The sequence below is a fragment of the Phyllopteryx taeniolatus genome, chromosome 4, assembly GCF_024500385.1.
Source record: "Phyllopteryx taeniolatus isolate TA_2022b chromosome 4, UOR_Ptae_1.2, whole genome shotgun sequence".
NCBI lineage: Eukaryota > Metazoa > Chordata > Actinopteri > Syngnathiformes > Syngnathidae > Phyllopteryx > Phyllopteryx taeniolatus.
Window position 1 is genome coordinate 6,443,183 of NC_084505.1, and position 13,215 is coordinate 6,456,397.

Genomic DNA, 13,215 nt, shown 5'->3' on the forward strand with positions numbered 1-13,215 from the left:
AGAATAGAACCAATCTTTCTGTACGTGTTACTCTGCCACAAATGAACTATTAGCTGTTAGGAAACTACAGTTGCTTATTTACTTTCAAAGTCAGCTTGGAGCAAATGTGAGTGACGTCATACACACTGCTTTGCAAAGGTGTGGTGGGGGGGCAGAGTGGGCGGTGGCACCGTGCATCCACCTGGGGGAGAATCCCCTCCACCTGTCATTTGAGGATGTAAAATTGCTATCCGCACCCCCAACCTCGTTGACAATTGCTTTTCAGAGCCTTCACCAAGGCATTGTGTGGCCCGGCCAGCAACAAATCCTTTGCACGCCACTGTGACTGCGGCATCTATGATGCCTGCACCCTCATACTGGTTAATGGAGATTTCAGTCTGGCTCCTCTGTCTTCTATTAACAGCTTCAGACAGTTTGTGAAAGGGAATACATTTCTGCACCTCCTACATGCGAATTGCCAATTTGAAGGGAGTTATATTTTACTTTGATTGGAAAAGTAGATTGTCTATTTATTTATTTATTTTTAATGGTTTGTGTACAGCGCTTTGTTACAGCTGTGGCTGTTGTAAAAGTAAAATAATATATATAATAATAAAAATAATATATATAATAATAAATAATAAAATAAAATAAATTTAAAAAAAAATAATAATAATAATATAAATAAAGTTGAGATGAGAGTTGAGTTATTAACACTATAATGATTTATGGTGCACTGTAAAGCAGACATAGTTCCTCCCAGGGGTGTCGTTAGGCCTATTTTAGGGGGGGCTTCAAAATCTTCTCAAGCCACCCCAAAAATATTTGGTACGTTAAGGTCAAAGGTTAATTTTCCTAGCCCCCCTAAAAACGCCACAAAGAACCCCCCCTCCTCCTCCCCCATTGACAATGAAATTTGGGGCTAAAATAATACGACCCTCCCCCACCCCCGCTCCCGACAAACATTTTTTTAGACTATGCGATGCCCCTGTTTCCTCCATCTGTGTATTATGAACTTTTTTGCTCTTTTCCTCTTATACTAACCAAAAACATTTGTGTTTTATGTTAGCTATGCCTTATACATATTCATTTTGTATAATATGAAGCATAAGTGGGTTGGGGTGGGCGCTTTCCCAGCCTATTTTGTAGGGTGAAAGGCAAGGTAGAGCCTGGATTGACCACCACCTAATCAGAAGGTTGAGCTGGGATACCCCCTTTTTCTGATAGAATAGAATCACCTTTTATTGTCATGAACATGCATGCACACGAAATTTGTTCTCTGCATTTAACCCATCACAGTGAACCCATACACAAGTTAGTGGAACACACTGGAGCAGGGGGCAGCTGAAGCGCCCGGGGAGTATTTTGGGGTATCAGTGTCTTGCTCAAGGACACACCACAGCCATGAGTCCGGGGGATGTTGGCAGATGGTCCAGTCGGGGTCTTGAACCCAAGACCCCCACGGTGGCAGGCGATGATCATAACCATTGGGCCACGGCTAATTTTACGCTCGCACAAATCTTTTTATTGGCATTTGACAGAGAAGGCATTTGACAAGGCAGTGAACTGCAATCATCTCTTTGTTCCTATTACTTTTTTTTTGTGAATTTTGACATATTCAAATGACACACCAACATTATGTCGCAAAGAAATCCAATAGCAATAATAGGTGTTACATTACTTTTAAATGTATTACTTGACATATGTCTGGTGGGATCCGATCTTTCTACTTGTGGAAATCAACGTCCACATCTTCTGTGCGGGACACCACTTTTCCATCAACGATTTCCTCAATCACAACTTTCCTTCTCTGGGTTATTACTGGTTGAGCTAAAGAGAGATTCAAAATAAGAATTAATATACTAATATTATATATATATATATATATATATATATATATATATATATATATATACACACACACACACACACACACACACACAAATTGAAAAAGTGTTTGCTCCCCAACTGTTTTCATATTTGTCACACTTACGTTTCTCAACATCAAACAAATTTAAATATTAGTCAAAGACATCACAAGTAAACAAAATGCAGTTTTTAATGAAGGTATTCATTATTAAGGGAGGGAAAAAAATTAAAACCTACATGGCCCCGTGTGAAAATGCGATTGGCTCCAAACCAAATAATTGCCACCCTTAGCAGCAACAACTGCAATTAAGTGTTTGTCATAACTTGCAGTGAGTCTCTTACAGCGCTGTGGAGGAATTTTGTCCCACTCATCTTTGCTGAATTGTTGTAATCCAGCGACATTGGAGGGTTTTCAAGCATGAACCGCCTTTTTAAGGTCATGCCACAGCATCTAAATAGGATTCAGCTCATGATTTTGACTAGGCCAAAGCCTTAATTTTGTTTTTCTTCAGCCATTCAGAGGTGACACTTGCTAGTGTGTTTTGGATCATTGTCCTGCCCCAGAACCCAAGTTTGTTTCCGCTTGAGATCACGAACAGATGGCCGGACATTCTCCTTCAGGGTATTTTGCTTGACATCAGAATTCATGGTTACATTTATCACAGAAAGTCTTCGAGGTCCTGAAGCAGCAAAACAGCCCCAGAACATCACACTACAACCACATCTTTGGATGTGGTTGTGGGGTCTTTTGTGACCTCCTGGATGAATCATCACGGTGCTCTTGGGGTAATTTTGGTCAGCCAGCTACTCCTAGGAAGGTTCACCGCTGATATATGTTTTCGCTATTTGTGGATAATGGCTCTCACTTTCGTTCGCTGGAGTCCCAAAGCTTTAGAAATTGCTTTATAGCCTTTTCCACACTGATAGAGCTCAATTACTTTCTTTCTCATTTGTTCCTGAATTTCTTTATATCTCAGCAGATCTCTAGCTTTTGAGGATATTTTGGTCTACTTCACTTTGTCAGGCAGGTCCTGTTTAAGTGATTTCTTGATTGAGAATAGGTGTGGCAGTATCAGGCTTGGGTGTGGCTAGAGAAATTGAACTCAGCTATGATAAACCACAGTTAAGTTATGTTTTAACCACACAGGGCCATGTTGGTTTGGATTTTTTTTAACTCCCTTAATAATAAAAACCCAAATTTAAAAACTGCATTTTGTGTTTACTTGTGTCATCTTTGAGTAATATTCAAATTAGTTTGATGATGGGAAACATTTAAGTGTGAAAAACATGCCAAAAGGTAAGAAAGTTAGGAAACTCTTTTACACCACTGTGTGTGTGTGTGTGAGTGTATATTATACATATACAGGGTGATTGAAAAGTAACTCCCTATTTTAAAATATTTATTTATTCATATGTTGTAATATTTTTCAAAGTTTTTTGGTGTTTGTTCAATGATTAAAAGAGCAAGTGTATTCTACCAAACCAACGACTTTGGAAGACGTTGAAGGGCGAATACGAGAAGTTATGTCTTCCATCCCACAAGAGTTCCTTGTGAAATGAGTTAATGCGGTTCACAGGTGGCTTGAGAAACTGGTGGCTAATGCTGGCGCCCATATCGAATTTTAAATAAAACTCCATGCAATACGCTTCATTCTCATCTTCATTTCTTGTAAGAATTAAAGTTCAGAAGTAAATTAATACTTAAAAATAGGGAGTTACTTTTCAATCACCTGATAGATATATATATATATATATATATATATATATATATATATATATATATTGACAAAAAACTTAACTGACTGTGATGTGTCATCAGCTTACGTTTTATTTCTTTGACAATTTGGATGGTCCTGGAAGTAAGAAAAGTATAAAATATCATTAGTTTCAGCTTGGTTTCTGGAGTTTAGAAAATATTCACAATGCTTATTCTTTGTCAGAGCTAAGTTAAGAAAAGCCAAGTGTCTTTCTCTTACTTTACATCTTCTCCATCCAGCAATCTTCTGTATTCAGCAATCTCCATCTCCAGCCTAGTCTTGATGTCAAGCAACATCTGGTATTCTGATGCCTGCCTCTCGATGTCCAACCTCATCTGGCTGAGCTCATTCTCCAGGGTGTTGATAATGGCCTGGAGCTGGTTCAGCTGCAGGCTGTAACGGGATTCTGTTTCTGCTAACTGACTCTCCACTGCAGCTTTCTGTCAAGATATAAAAAGATATGATATTTGAGAGTACGTTGTGGTCACATCTTGATTTTAAAATAAGAATAAATGTGTGATCTGCTGTTACCAGGCTCAGCTGAGATTGGAGTTCAATCTGAAGGGCCTGTAATGTTCTCTGGAGCTCACAAATTTCAGTACGGGAGGTCTGAAGGGTCTGCGTGCTGCTTACAACTTGCTTGTTCAATTCGTCAAACTGCAAGATGTGGATGGGATGCAAAGTTATTCAAACTATTGGAAACCATTTTGGCATCTGGCATTGTAATGTTCAATGTCTTATCTTGCTCTCCTAACCTTATTCTTATACCAGTTGTCCATATCACGGCGGTTCTTCTCAGTGATACCGTCATACTGTCTTCTGATCTCATCAAGGGTCCTAGACATGTCCTCCTGGGGTCTGGCATCCACTTCTACATTCACACCACATGAATTCACTTGGTTTCGCAATGCTGCCATCTCCTGCAGGAAGAAGCACAGAGTCAGTGTAAAAGACCAGGAAAACAAAACACTGGATCTACAAGAGCAGGAGCAAATCTGGTTTCAAATGAAACAGGCTATTCAATCGGAAATAACACCACTTTTATTTTGCATTGTATCATATTCATTTCTACATTTGAGGTATTAATTGGTAGCACTATAAACACAGTGAATTTCACCCAGGTGCCAACTGGGCCAACTTAAAAATGTCAGTATGTTTAACTAAGATACTTTTTTGCATCACATTTGCTATTTCAGTCAATGTGCAAACATGAGAACATTTTAGCTTCAGGTGTTTCTCACATTGCAAGGAGACGATGAAATGTTATTGCATGTTAAACAAATACTGTAGATCACCTTGTAACCGAGAATAATAGACGAGCATGACAGCTTCTTGTTACTGTTAGAATATATAATGATTTCCTCTATAATCCCAAATACCCTTAGGGTTTCTTAGGATCACCACAATAAAGTACACAACTTATGGACACAGGAGATGGTCCTCAGGACTGGTTAGTTTCCAAAACGGGTCTCTGGAAGGCATTAGTGCAAATAATTGACTTGTGTCAATAGCTGACTCTGTCTCATGTGATCTCTCTGTAGCTATGACCATGAATAAATAGGTCACTTAAAACTACCTGTAGAAAACAACCTAAAGTAAACGACCCAACGATATAGTGTGTACAACCAAGAGTGCTGAATACGTTCATCCCCAAATACTTTTGGTGTTTTTATGAGTATACGCGTTACCTCAGCATGGTTCCTCTTCAGGTAGACCAGCTCTTCCTTCAGGCCCTCCACTTGCATCTCCAGGTCTGTGCGAGCCATAGTCAGGTCATCGATGACTTTGCGCAGTCCAGCAATGTCTGCCTCCACTGACATGCGTACGGCCAGCTCATTCTCAAACCTGTTGGTCATAAAAACACAGAGGAGCTGATGTTAGGGCACCAGCTGAATTGGTATTACTGCCAACAAAAGAAAAGATGAAGCGTCACCAAAACCAGTTTGACCAGTTTTCCCACCCTTGATTAATGTCTGTGTGACAAAACACCATCCCTGATTAAATACACTCTCTGACCGCTTCATTTAGTACATCTAAAATATCAAATGAGAATTATTATTATTATTTTTTTTTTTTCAAGCAGGAGCTGCATTGATCATTTCGACTTCATAAGTCGAGTAAGGCGTATCTCCTTTACCTATTTGAGCAATACAGGACAGTGGGAACACAAGAACCTCCTCTCAGTTATCTGTGTAGTTCTACTGTCAACTTCAACCACACTTAACATTGTTAATTTAAGATCTGTAAGAATCAACCAAAACCGAGCGTTATCTCTGTATCTCAGTCACTTGTGTGTGTGTGTGTGTGTGTTTGTGTGTATGTGTGTATGTGTGCAACTCAGGAAGAGGCTGGTGTCACTTTGAACTGTTATTATTATTATTATTATTATTATACATCCCACTCACTTAATTCTGAAGTCTTCTCCTGCCAGTCTTGCATTGTCAATCTGCAGCATAAACCTGGCATTGGTCTGAGCAGCATCACTGATCTTAAACGGCATTAAAAAAAAAAAAGCATGGGCACAAAATCAACCATAATCGTACTACGCATGATTTAATATACCTTAATGTGCAGACATCACTCACCTTTTTGCGGAGGTCAGTGACGATCACCTCGTACTTGGAGTAATCTCTCAGTATCGGGGTCTGCTTGTCGTACCACTCGCGGATTTGACGCTCCAACTTGGCGTTGGCATTCTCCAGGGAGCGCACCTTGTCCAGGTAAGTGGCCAGACGGTCGTTGAGGTTCTGCATGGTCACTTTCTCGCTGCCAGTCAAGTCGAACTTGCCTCCATCCATGACACCCGTGCCGAGAGACGCCCAGCCCAAGTCTATGCCCGAGCTGAGCCCGGTGCCATAGGACACCTGCACATTTCTACCGCCGGAACCGCCATACACGCTCATTGCCCGCCGGGAGCTGGACACTGGCAAAGAGGACAGGGACAATGCCGACAGTCCCGTGCGGATTGAGGACGTCATGGTGACTTACTGAACGAAGATGCTCGGGCTTCCCTGAAACGTGTCAAAGCCAAAGAAAGTCGAGGAGGAGATGGTCTAGAGCCGAGCTGGAGAATGGATTTTATAGGCCGCGCCGATGCGGAGGGGGGGGGGGGGGGGGGGGGGGGGGGGTGGCGCTTCAGGTGGGTTGAGACAAAGCCACCGGCAGGTGTGACTCTGCAATGGGCGTGTCACACGGAGAGCAGCGGTCGGCGACAAGTTTGGGCTCGTGAGACACCCACTGACTTTCAATTCAACATCTCCCACTCCCAGCCTGGCCCACCGTAAAACGGAATTTTAACCTTACTGTACGGGATTTTATTCATACATACTGTGAAATAGGAATTGGTCATTGATATATCTGATATAACCATGTGATGCTTCACAAAATGGGAGGAATTTATGCTTGCTTCACGCTCACCAATATAGTAGTAGTTTCTTATTTAGCAGTATATTAGAAAAAAGATATTTTAAGATATCGTCTTTATCAAGATGAAATAAATGAACTGTTAAAGTGGATTAGTAGAGTTTGAAAAAGACCAAGCTAAAGAGTAACTTGATCGTGAAGGCGAGCATTTGAAGTCATACGAAACAATTTAAAATGATCAACATTCCACGCAGGGCCCAGCAAGTCATGTAGCTCTGCTGTTTTTTAATCTTTTTTTTTTTTTTGCTGAAGGTATTTAGAGCGTTTTACTGTATTGGCTGTCATTTCAGAATAATTGCAATCTCTCTTGAAACAGGAATGTTGTAAATCTCTCATACGCTACTGAAATCAGATTTTCTTTTTTTACTGTATTCATTTTATATCCTATTTATTTGATCTTATTATATTTAAATGAAAATGACACTTTAAATTATACAAATGAAGAGAAGCAGTAGAATCTTTGAACACCTACCCCCTACCAAGATATACTGTACATCTCAACTCAACCACCAGTTCACTATACTATGTAAAAAAAAAACAACAAAGTTTAAGTTTTGTTTTATATGCTGAGATGTGTCTCTTAAAACGTGTTCTCTCTGAACTATTTTACAAATTCATTAGGAAATTACCCGTGCATTTTCATTCCCAAGCATGTAGTGCTCAAAGTGAAAAATCAGGTTCCTGCAACCATACTTGTTTGGCTTGTGCTGGTGTGCTCCATTATCTGTTTGATGACGACCGTGATTGTTCCTAAACTGGATAAACTGGTGTAATTAGTTATTCTCTATCGCCCTTTTTCCATGGCCAGTCAGTTAAGTTCTCTTTGTATTGCTGTTAACTGCATTAGACTCGTATCACAAAAAACATAATAATCCCACACCTGAAGTGGCTCATAATTTATGATAACTAACATTTGCAGAGATGTTCCAGTACTCAATCAGAACAGAAGGACTTTAAAGAGTATCATTACACCTGCCAGGGACCCTTGTAGTGGATGAAATACTTTCTGTCTCGGAAACTTGCCATGATTCACACTTTTTCTCGTAAATGTAAATGTGTGTCATCATGTATTGCTGATCAGTCTGGGGACCAGGCAGGTATTAGCTTCTAATTTATTCTAACATTTCTGTGAACTTACAGCACAGGTTCTCATTTTCATACAAAATGTACACTTTTTTTTTTTATTCAGTCAATCAATCAGTCAAACTTAATTTGTATAGCACATTTCATACATGCAATGCAACCCAAGGTGGTTTATATGAATTAAAATCAACCCACCACCACTTGTCCACAAAGACACATACTCCCACACACATACAGGTAAAAAAGAATTCATAATGACCTAAGACATACACGCTCACACACATACTAGTTAAAAACATAATACCAAAATGACGTTGGCCATGATGATTTTTACGACGAAATTACGTCATCATGGTAAGAGTAAAGTGGAAATATGACCAGCCCAGCTGCAAATGCTGATACTTGTTTAACTAACTTGGCCCTGACTTGTTTGCCTAGCCGCATTCTACATAACAGTCAATGGTAGCAAGACAGTGACACGCCTCGTTTAATTGTTTTGTGAGCATATGTAACCCTAAGGCACTCAGCAAACGATCAACGCATGACAGGGCCAACAGTTTTTGCCCAGCTACTTCACTGCTTGTAAGGAGCAGTAAAAAAAATATATACCTTATCCCGATAATGTAGCACAGCATGCTTCATCTTTCCTGAAAATGGTGGGTCATATTAAATTAAACCTACATATTAATGGAGCCATTAGTTCCTCTCACTTGGGAATACTCATTCAACAATTCATTGCCTTGACTTTTTCTTAATTTATCAGTCCTAAATGGACTTGAAAGTGTTTGAATAATTGCTGAAGTTAATTACACATTATTGTGTAATTACACTCATTGTACACGCCCTTGTGGGTTTTTTTTTTTTCATTTTGTTGTGTAGTTTTAAAGGTATTGCTTTGTCTTCTGCACTGATGGACAAAATGTAAGGAATGAAGTCTGGATGTGGCAAGAAAAAAAATCTCACATCTCTCCCACTGGTATGATCTGCACACCGTTCTAAGGCGTGGTTTGTTTGTTTGATACAAGCAACATATATTTATATATATATATATTAGAAAGGTGAAATGTACAGAAAATGTCTGATTACTTAAGAGACCAAAGAATGTGAAGATACAAAGGTCAGATAAAGTCAGCAATATTAAATACTTTTCACAGCTAAACCTTTAATCTGGGGGCTGTCTTTCCATTACCCTGAAGGCAATGTCCATCTCAGCAGCCTCACTTTCTGATCCAGAAATGCAACTGACAAGTCAACCGCTGACTTTCACTAGCCCCACTAGCTTTATGTGATTTCCTCGTCTACATCCTTTGTAGACGATGACACATGACACCTGGAAACAGGATTGGTGACAATCCATGTTTAAAGAATTCATGTGCCAAAGAGTTTCATAACAAAACTGCCAGCAACGGCACAGCAGGAGTTTTCAGAGGGGGGAAATAAATACTCAGACAGCTTCATCATCATTGTCATGTTCACGCCAACAAGAGGATAGCATCTACGGTATTAATGGTTTGGAGGTTTCTTGACAGGCCAGTCAGGTTTCCATATTTTTCAGTCAAAACTGTACATTTAATTATAATGTTACCAGGAGTTTGTAATATTGTTAATGGTATAAAATAGATTTTTAACTACCTGTATATGAAATATTTTTTTTAATTAATATTATTCAAATTTGTAGTTGTTATAAGTAAAGACTCAAGTCATCTTTATAAGTAATCCCTATCCTGCCCCTTTGGAACTAGTTCTTATTTACTTATGAGACAAGTCATTTGATGAGCAAATTTGCTGTGTCACAACTGCAAATTTACAAAAGCGGTGAAAGGACTTCATGGCATCCACACCTATCGTGGTAGATAAACCTATAGTATTTTGTTTTTTTTCCTTCAAAGCCGTAGAAAGTAATTCTTACACCACAAAATACATTTTGTTCCTGTTGTTGAGTATGAATTGTCCAGAAGAGCAATTAGAGAGGTAATTTACAAGCACTATTTTTAGTCAGTTTAAACAGGTTGGGACTTCATGAAGGTAAGCTGTGCCTAATATCTTGTGTACTGTATTACCATAATAAACAATGGGAGCGAGCAAGACTATTCTTTTTGTCTTTTTATTGCGTGCATGCAAGAGAAGAGTTTGGATAGGATAATACAGTGTGTGCTCCGGAAGGTCTTATGATTAACAGAGCACTAGTGGGAGCACTTTTAGCAGACTTGTGTTCATGACAATAAACTACTTTTGATATTAAATTGACATAAAATTCAATTCACATTATTGTGTGATTTAATGGTATGTAGCGGAAAGCTACGCAAAAGATGCCACCCGAGCACCCCAGCCTCGTGCTATCGCCGCTCCCCGCCTAGGTAGACGTTAACTCCAGAGTCAGACTCAGACTATCTTCAACAAGACACAGACATTTGCTTTGCCATGCCGACGCTTAGTGAATCATGGCTGCCTGGTGCTTCAAAGCGGAAACCCAAGGATGCCGGGTTCGCCCCCGGACGCTAAGTTAATTAACGCCCCGCCAGTCGAAGGATTGCACCAACAAAGGCGCCTCCACCCTCCTGAGACCTGCTACTTGGGAGTTGGAACAGGCAATAGCGACAGCCACCGGCGACGGAATGACACTACAGACATGGGTTCATAAGACAGTCTGTGACTCGACTGGGAGTTAATATTTTAAGAGCTTTACATGAACACCACTAGTGACTGCATTGCTGCAAACTTGATTGTCTAATGTCGAATATGTTGTTAACTGAACCAGATGTAATGTTCTCCACACCACACATTTGAAACATTCATTACAGGTATGAAAAAGAGGATGAGCGTGGAACAATGCAGGGTCACCCACCCCGCCCCCCCTTTTTGACCCGCTCCGGCCATAGATTGGGCCGGAGCTGGGACCAGAGGAGAGGCTTTTGGGAGTTTTGGTGGAGAAGTCTTCCTTTGGTCACCCCAACCAACTCGCCGATGACCGGGCCAGGCAGGACGCCCACCTCAAGGACACATCGGATGATCCCCGGCTGCAGAGCCTCCTGCAAGCGCTCCGAGCTACCCTGCTTGGGGGCCCGAGCAAAGTCCGAGGGAACGGAGGCGGACGCAACGCAACTGCTCCGAACGTCTGGTAAACAGAGACACCCGAGAGACGCCCTGCCTGGGAACTCGTTTGCCTCCTGTTTTCCCTCCGTTTTTTCCTTCCTCCATTCCGTCGAACCCACCTGTTCCCGGTGCGGACCGGGCCGGCCGAACACTCGGGAGCCTGACTCGCCTGCCTCAAACGTGTTCCAGACACTTAAGTCCAACATTGCGGTCTACTAAAAGTACGTATTAGTGCGTATTTGAGTTTATATTAACGATTAATTATACCCATTCACTACACGCCCATTCTGCTCATCTCACATCACAAATCCCTTCCTTCGCCAATGTTCGTCTGTATCTTGTATCTTGTTTGTTTGTGTTTGTCTGTGTTTTATCCTGTAGAAACCCCTTTTTATAATTACATTTTCTATCTAATTCACCACTTGCATTGATTATGTGTGTGTTTGGGTTTGGAACGAAACCTCTAGAAAGTCTAGAATTCAAACTTTCTAAAATGTAGCCACCTTCCGATAAGAGACTGATTAAAAAGGTTTGTCGTCATTACTAAATAGTAAGAGATTCCTTCAGGCAAACGATTCTTGAAAGGGCAAAAGGTGTATCGGAAGGGTTTGGGGCAAAGCGGCATTTAGAAAGGACAAAGTGGATCCTAGTTTGCAGGATGATAAGCTCTCTTCTAAAGCTCATATGACTTCTGGGCTCCTTTCCACCAGAAACGGGTGCTGTCAGCGGTGGAACTTTCTTGCAATGGCATGGATCCAAGTGGCAGGGCACGGCGGGCCATGCTGTGGTTGTGCTGCCTGACGCAGCAACAGTTTTCCCCTCTGCAACACAAACGGCTAACTGCACTTCTATGAGTAACATTGTGACATCACAGTCATGTGGATGAAACCGATATCTGTGTGGTGTCATGCATTTCCCTCATGTGAGATAGGACCTTTATCCACAATTCTAGTGTCTAATGTCATCTGCCAAAGTGCACCTGCCACCATATCACTCTCTTGATTATAATCTATTGTGCAAATCAAACTCCAAAAAGTTAGAGACCGTGGAACATGTTGTGAAGGCAACATCACACACATTTTATTGACCGAACATGTGCACAATTTGGAACAGAAAAACAAACAACAATACATTACATGTACCAAAAAAATGTAGAATGATTAATATACGCCTGACAGTTTAGCTTAAAAGATAAGCAACTGGGCTTAACCTGTTACCATGCTGCTAAAATACAGATAATAAAGAAGTCTCCATTGCTTCATGCCACACAAAAGATTTGTGTTCTTTTGGGTTGGACAAATGAACAGTGGTAGGCTCCATTATCAATACTACTTTAACAGTTAACACATGATCCAAGCATTCAGTCAGGAGTTGCGATGTATCATCATGTTAGAAAAATTCAGCTATCTGTTTAGGTTTGAGGTAGGCTTTTGGCATTTGTTTGGGAACCAAGACTTCGCTTCTGTTAACAAGGACCAAAATGATCACAAATACAGCTGGAAGGAGCGATATTTAAAGAGGTCAAAACATTCGCATACACGGGAAGCATCATGGCGGCACGGTGGGGACTGGTTAGAGCGTCAGCCTCACAGTTCTGAGGACCCAGGTTCAATCCCCGGCCCCGCCTGTGTGGAGTTTACATGTTCTCCCCGTGCCTGCGTGGGTTTTCTCCGGGTACTCCGGTTTCCTCCCACATCCCAAAAACATGCATGAATTGGAGACTCTAAATTGCCCGTAGGCATGACTGTGAGTGCAAATGGTTGTTTGTTCCTATGTGCCCTGCGATTGGCTGGCAACCAGTTCAGGGTGTACCCCGCCTCCTGCCCGATGACAGCTGGGATAGGCTCCAGCACGCCCGCGACCCTGGTGAGGAGAAGCGGCTCAGAAAATGGATGGATGGATGGGAAGCATCATGGGGAAGGATGGAGGCAGTGACAAAGACATTCTAGAAGAATATGGACGGCAAAGACAGCCTATCTAATACTGAAGCTGTGGAAATCAAAACATGATC

General features: G+C 41.1%; 2 protein-coding genes across 5 annotated transcripts in view; one reads left to right on the forward strand and one right to left on the reverse strand.

The window, feature by feature from the left end:
• The window catches only part of krt222 (keratin 222), a 41,728-nt gene that overhangs the window by 2,325 nt on the left and 26,188 nt on the right, over positions 1-13,215 (forward strand). The window lies entirely within an intron of this gene.
• LOC133477436 (keratin, type I cytoskeletal 19-like) lies at positions 1,482-6,661 on the reverse strand. The gene is made up of 8 exons (XM_061772201.1): positions 6,191-6,661; positions 6,011-6,093; positions 5,294-5,450; positions 4,361-4,525; positions 4,137-4,262; positions 3,825-4,045; positions 3,673-3,701; positions 1,482-1,809 (listed from the first exon to the last, which is right to left on the reverse strand). The coding sequence occupies exons 1-8, from the start codon at positions 6,581-6,583 to the stop codon at positions 1,706-1,708; spliced, it is 1,278 nt and encodes a 425-aa protein (XP_061628185.1). The 5' UTR covers positions 6,584-6,661; the 3' UTR covers positions 1,482-1,705.

Bases quoted from the DNA above. Each gene is read 5' to 3' on its own strand.
- LOC133477436 (XM_061772201.1), bottom strand. From the start codon at position 6,583: ATGACGTCCTCAATCCGCACGGGACTGTCGGCATTGTCCCTGTCCTCT. The intron at 4,526-5,293 runs GTAACGCGTATA...TTCTTCCTGCAG, and splicing joins TGAAGAGGAACCATGCTGAG to GAGATGGCAGCATTGCGAAA. The intron at 3,702-3,824 runs GTAAGAGAAAGA...TCTTACTTCCAG, and splicing joins CTGGATGGAGAAGATGTAAA to GACCATCCAAATTGTCAAAG.